The sequence below is a fragment of the Hippocampus comes genome, unplaced genomic scaffold, assembly GCF_001891065.2.
Source record: "Hippocampus comes isolate QL1 unplaced genomic scaffold, H_comes_QL1_v1.1 scaffold298, whole genome shotgun sequence".
Lineage (NCBI taxonomy): Eukaryota > Metazoa > Chordata > Actinopteri > Syngnathiformes > Syngnathidae > Hippocampus > Hippocampus comes.
The window spans coordinates 322140-328713 of record NW_017805417.1 but is presented as its reverse complement, the minus strand read 5'-3'; the positions used below and the strand labels follow the sequence as shown (position 1 = coordinate 328713).

Below are 6574 nucleotides of genomic sequence, written 5' to 3'. Positions count from 1 at the left end.
GGCCGCACGCCGCTCCCGCCCGCGGCGGCGCCGCCGCTGCCGCCCGACAGCCAGGAGCGCTCGGACGGCCCGGAGGTTTGCCACTACGAGCGCGGCTTCCCGCGCAACGCCGCGCAGCCCAACTTCACGCACTGCGGCTTCTTCGGAGACCCTCACCTGAGAACCTTTGGCGACGACTTCCAGACGTGTAAGGTGGAGGGCGCCTGGCCGCTCATTCACAACAAATACCTGTCGGTCCAGGTGACCAACACCCCCGTGCTGCCCGGATCTTCTGCCACCGCCACAAGCAAGGTGAGCCGGACCTCATTTATCCTTCGCCGACTCGTGGTCCGCAAGTTGCAGTACGAGCGAGGGCTGCAACAAATCCAACCGTTGATTCATCTGTCAAGGATTTTGTCAATTTTCATTGACGAATCAGAAACTTGTCACTTTCCTCCCTTAAGTCAAAAAGGACATTCCTCTTCAAATTCATTCATTCATGTTCCGATCCGCTTTATTCTCACAAGGGTCTTGTAGGGCGCTGGAGCCTATCCCAGCCGTCTTCGGGCAGTAGGCGGGGGACACCCTGAACCGGTCGCCAGACAATCGCAGGGCACACAGAGACCAACAACCATCCGTGCTCACACTCGCACCTAAGGACAATTTGGAGTGTTCAATCAGCTTGTCACGCATGTTTTTGGAATGTGGGAGGAAACCGGAGTACCCGGAGAAAAGCCACGCAGGCCCGGGGGGAAAATGCAAACTCCACACGGGGAGGCCGGAGCTGGAATCGACCCCGGTACCTCTGCACTGTGAGGTCGACGCGCTAACCACTGGTCCATCGGGCCGCATTTCAATCATCAATTCATTCCAATTCGGTTACGGGTTCGGGCCGCGACGTGTCAAAGAACGGGCAAAAGTAAAAGCAGGCGTGTTATCATTTTTTAATGCGGCCGCGCACTTTAAACAGATTTAAAGTAGGCGAATTCCCATCAGGGATTTCTGCTGCCGATTTCGTTACAGATCGGCCGATGCCGATGACGTAGATAAGCCGCACAATTTTCAATTTGGAGCTGCTCACCAACGAAAATCTGAATCGTCGATTCAGCTGCCAAATATTTTTCATTTTACAGAGACGGAAGGGTGCCCAGGTCGCGGACATGTAGCATCAAGTGCCCATCTCTGATAGAACGTCGAGAAATGATTGTATGTATTGTAGTACCAATATTTGGAATTTTGACCACTGTGGGCATCGGCGTTAAAAAAATAATAATAATTGACAGCCGGTATGACATCATTATAAACCCAGGTTCCATCTTCAGGGCACTCTTCGTTTTAATTTTCAGTAAATGTGCGCAATCGCTTTTGAAAATGGCCAACGTACAATCGGTGGGTGTTCATAAAAAGGCCCGGCACGGAAAATCCCCTCTTCGGCTCTTTGGGAGCCTTCTCAGTTTGTGGGTCGTATGAAATCTTGAAACGTTTTGACTTTTTCCCTTGGCGTCAAGTACACAGCGAACACGAGGCTGGCGGGCATTTCTCCGCCAAGCTCGATCGTCTCCGCGCTCGTCATCATTTCCGCAGCGCTTAATAGCGGCCTGAGAAATGTCCCCGAGTCGAATTCCGGGGAGTTGCTCGCCATTCTCACGGCAATCACTGCCCGCTTTGTTGACTTTGCACTTTATACGAACCGAATTTGCTCAATCACGTGCGCGGCCAGCTCGTTTTCACAAAATGTCTTAATGATACTCAATGACGCATTTAGGCTTCTCTTTTAAGCTTTTGAAGTCATTCCCTTTTTTACCCTGCGCTACTCAGAAGCAGAGCAGAGACTCGAGTGCGGACAAAGGGGGAAAACAAGGCGGCACGCCAAAGGCACCTGTGCAAACAATCTGCTAAGAGATCGGCGTTAGCAACGCGGCGCACATCAAAGTGTCTGGCTGGCCGACTGCAGTGGAATAACCGTCACCGGAGCTGGCTTTTCGCTTTTCCTATTCCGATCTCTGCAGTAAGCCGATGCCGCGCGGCGCGACGGCCCCTCGTCGGCGTCCTCGCGGCCACAATGCCCGGCGACCCGTCTGGCTCGCTAAGCTGCAGCGTATCACGCGGCTGCGCGGCGCCCCCCCCCCACCGACGCCGATGCCACTCCCCGGAGCATCGTTGGCGAGTTCACGGGCGGGCTTTGCGACGCTATGAATGCCTCGTCTTTGTGTCTGCGCACTGAGGCCTGATTTTTTTTTTTTTTTTTTACACACTGCTCAGGCTGCTGGCTTCTCTCTCACTCTTTTTTTTTTTTTTTTCGGGGGAGGCGGGGGGCATTTACCTTGGCCTCACCCTCAACACCCCCCATGTTGAGCTCGCTGAAATGTGACACTGAAGCCGGGTGGACTACATGGCACAGAAACATTGAAAGAACTTTTCCTTTCAGTGGGGCGCTCGTATTTTCGGTGGATTCTCAACAGCCGAATGTATTTTGATGTGGACTCCAAATTTCCCGTCAAAAAAAAATAAATGACATTCCGCTGAAACAGTTCCGCAGGCGCACTCTCGCCACTGTCAAACCTTCGCAAGTTGAAACATGCCGGAGTCTATCACGAACTTGTGCGATCAGAGAATTTAGGTGAACAAAGTTTTTTTTGTTTTTTATTTATTTATTATTATTTTTAAATGATGGGACTTAACGGGAAGTACATTGATACTTTGGCTTACGAATGCCCCAATGAGTTTTGGGAGTTTAGAGCTGTCATTTGGTCGATTATGTAAAAAATAAATGAATAAAATAAAATCTTTGTGTTGCAAGCCAAAGCTCAATCCTCTCTGTGGAGAATGTTTGAAATGCTCAGCATGAAAAATGCGGAAGTAGGAATGTTCATGAACACAACGATTAAAAAAAAAAAATATGAACAAGGATCTTTCTTTCTGACGCAAATGCTGCTTGTCCTACGTGTCAAAATGCCACAGCGTGTAGCGCAAACTACTGACTTAGCGTCACACTTTTGTATTTCGGTGGCTGGCATCAACAGCCCCCACGAATGCCTGATACCTTATTAAAACAAGGCTGGTATCCGCCCGATATCGATACCTGGTATCGGTACTCGCCCATCCCGAAGTGCCGTATAAGTACCGTATTTTCCGCACTAAAAGGCGCACCTAAAAGTCTTCCATTTTCTTAAAAGCTCACAGCGCGCCTTAAAATCCGATGCGCCTCGTGTATGGTCGTTACGGTAATATTTCAACCGCAAAATGGCTCCTTGCTCAAAACACGCTGACAACGCAGAGTTCAAACTTAAGGCGTTCGAGTTACACGGTTGAACACGGAAATAGAGCAGCGGCAAGAGAGAGTTCAACGTTAACGAGCCAATGTTATAACTCGCTGTTGGTGAAGTGAACTGTGTCGCTGCTTTAATCAATGCGTTTTACTGACATCTGATCATTCTGTTGGTGTTACCTTGAGCGTAGCTCCATCTAGTGGATGCATTGTAGATTGCGTCTTATAATGCGGTGCGTCCAATCTATGAAAAAAATGACAAACTAGGCCATTCATTGAAGGTGCGCCTCATAATCCGGTGCGGCTTTTAGTGTGGAAAATACGGCATCGCAAGACTTGCTCAGAAAAACTCCGGCGAGTAACTGCTTTTTTTTTCCTCCTCGTCGTCTGCAGCTGACAATCATCTTCAAGAACTTCCAGGAGTGCGTGGACCAGAAGATGTATCACGCCGAGACGGACGAGCTCCCCGCCGCCTTCGCCGACGGCTCCAAGAACGGCGGCGAGCGCCACGGCGCCAACGCCCTGCGCGTCGTCGAAAAGGTTCCCGGACAGCACGTGGAGATTCAGGCTCGCTACATCGGCACCACCGTGGTGGTCCGGCAGGTGGGCCGCTACTTGACCTTCGCCGTGCGCATGCCCGAGGAGGTGGTGCGCTCGGTGGAGGAGGACGACGACGACGACGACGACCAGGACTTGTATCTGTGTCTGCACGGCTGCCCCGCCAACCAGCGCATCGATTTCAAAAAGGTGCGCAGCCAAGCCGCGGGCGGAACCCGCAGGTTCACTTACCAGTCGGCCAAGGCCAAGTGCAAGGAGCGTCTGCCCGTGGAGGATCTCTACTTCCACTCGTGCGTCTTTGACCTCCTGTCGTCCGGGGACATCAACTTCACCATGGCCGCCTACTACGCCCTGGAGGACGTGAAGACGCTGCACTCCAATAGCAAGCGCCATCACATCTTCGAGAAGGGCGCCTTCTCCGGTTGCGCCGCGACGCACGGGGCGGCCAAACGCTTCCTGCTCAACCTCCTGGCCGTCCTCTTGTGCTGCGCGCTTGCGCTTTAGCCACTTGAACGTTGTCCTCGTTCTCACCGCCGTGTCGTTTGCAGGGCGGCAACGGAAGCAGAGGTTTTCCGACATATTTCCGGAACGTTGGAATTCCGGAATTTTAGCGACTGTATGCTCACGTTTTCTTCAGAAGGCTTGGGAATGTCCGCCTGGGATGAAATGGACTGCAGTCCGCGGGGGACCTTTGATGGATTTCTGGCGATCCTCCATCGAACCCAAGCACCCCCAAAAAAGGACAAACGGCGTCAAAGTCATTTTTGTCACGGGCCTCATCGTAGTTTTGGTTCCCCCCCCCCCAAATCGGACCGCTACGATTGTGAAAGCGTATCCGTGTATAATGGCCGCATCATATAACATATGATGAACCGGATGTTATCAAGGCGATACGTTACACACCTGCACTCGATCGGTCAAATTCGCGGTCCGGATACACCATAGAAAATGTTTTTTTGGAGGTAGTTTTTCCCCCTCCCACAAACTTTAAGCATTTGTAAAGATGGAATGGGAGACTTTTGTATGACATCACTTTGAATAAAAGGCAAAAGCAAGCTTGCCTCGAGCCAGTTCAAGTTTACTGTAAAATTGGCACATGAAACAAAATAAGAATTCAACTTTGTATATTTAAATACCAAAAGGTTCAAACCAAACAATACAGTTTTGTCTAACTTCATGCTAACAGATTGCGTAGCCATACGTGGGATAACGGAAATCAGAATGCACGTGACGACGGTCATTCTCAACCTTCAAATGACAGCGATGTCCGACAATGTGGGTCCGCTCATGATGATCCATTCGTTCACGATTAGCGTGTTTTATTTAAGACTTTTTGAAGAAATTACTTTTTTGTAGTTGGTTGTTTTGCATGTAAAACTGCAAGAATTTCTTGATTCCATCACGTCATTGATCAAATATCTACTGTCTCCAAGTTGCGCGGTGGCCCAGGGCCATCGGGCCACCGTTAATGTCAGACCCTTGTGTTTGATGCCTAAGAAGAGCAGTTCTGACATTTGCTGTGGAGATGAATGACGCCTTTTTTCAGCTTGTGTGCACGCAGGACAGTTTGTTAGCATCAGTGGTACTTTTAGTGTGCTTGTGGGTGCAGGACATAAGCCCCCCTCAGCCCCCTGCCACCACCCCAGAAAACCATGTCAATCTTTTGTCAAATTATTACATGGGCAGTAACAACACTCAAATTCAGGGTGGATTTGGGATGAGTATTGTTAAGAATGAATTGTATTTTGAAAAAAAAAACACAAGTCACGGCAGATGTTGGCAAGTAAATATTTAAGTAACCAACAATTTTTCAATTCATGTTGATGTTAAGGGAATTTTGTGGGTGGGGGTTGGGGGGGGATGCTGTGCAAAGCGGAGAAAATTTGCAATTTCCGCCAAAATGAAAACAAATCAGTCTGTCAAGAAACATTACGTCGACTTTTATTGGACTACCTATAATGATGTGGAGTGCCCCAGGGCTTTGAGTTTGGCACCCCTTGTGTTTAGGCCACAAATATAAAATGAACGTCTCTTTTTAGCGGAGCTCAATGACAAAATGACATGTACGGGAGCGGACGTCACTATTTGAGGAAATGCATCATGCAACATCACCATTCATGCGGAAGTGATTTGAGGACTTGAGTCTTTGCCAAAGAAACAAGCTTCTGTGCCAACATCTTTACGACTGTACGGAGAACAACCTGAGAGCATTTTGAAAGTGACACTCTTTCTCAAGCATTTAGTCCCTATTTCAACATGAGCTCTCACCTGTGCTATTACTCATCTCTGTTAGATTTTAACACTGAAGTATTTGTCACTGCTGCCTGCCTGTTTGTTTGTTTGTTTTGTTTTGGGGTGCTTTGTCGACAGCAGTGACGCAATTTAAGTGATTGTAATGTGGAATCTGAATCTTGTGTTTGTAGAAGTGGTTTGTATTGTGACTTTTACAGTAGCTGATGTGATATTGTATATAGTGTGTGCGTGTGTGTGTGTGTGTGTTAATTTGACTAACTGTGAATGTGAAATATTTTATTTTTTATTTTTATTTTTTGCAGATATGAACAGCACACAAGACAGTTTTCAATTTTTGTGTTTTGTGCTGCTCATGATTGCCAAATGAACGCACTTTATGTTTTTATCCAGCTCTTGTGTTGTTGTTGTCGTTTGGAATTTAAAAGGAATAAATAATAATAATAAAAACAGCCGGGAAATGCCCTAATAGATCAAACTGTATGTATAAAAAAAGTGGTGCCACACACACACCAGCTG

General features: G+C 48.4%; 1 protein-coding gene and 1 long non-coding RNA gene across 2 annotated transcripts in view; both read left to right on the top strand.

Moving 5' to 3' along the window:
- Nucleotides 1-5299, top strand: part of rgma (repulsive guidance molecule BMP co-receptor a) — a 10622-nt gene extending 5323 nt beyond the window's left edge. Inside the window, exons 4-5 of the mRNA XM_019873893.1 lie at nucleotides 1-291; nucleotides 3641-5299. Of these exons, the coding sequence (XP_019729452.1) occupies nucleotides 1-291; nucleotides 3641-4309 (960 nt within the window). The 3' untranslated portion in view covers nucleotides 4310-5299. The remainder of the gene's footprint in view (nucleotides 292-3640) is intronic.
- Nucleotides 1-5528, top strand: part of LOC109518195 (uncharacterized) — a 24562-nt gene extending 19034 nt beyond the window's left edge. Inside the window, exon 3 of the long non-coding RNA XR_002168686.1 lies at nucleotides 5452-5528. This is a non-coding gene — a long non-coding RNA (uncharacterized LOC109518195). The remainder of the gene's footprint in view (nucleotides 1-5451) is intronic.
- The last annotated feature ends 1046 nt before the right edge of the window (nucleotides 5529-6574 follow it).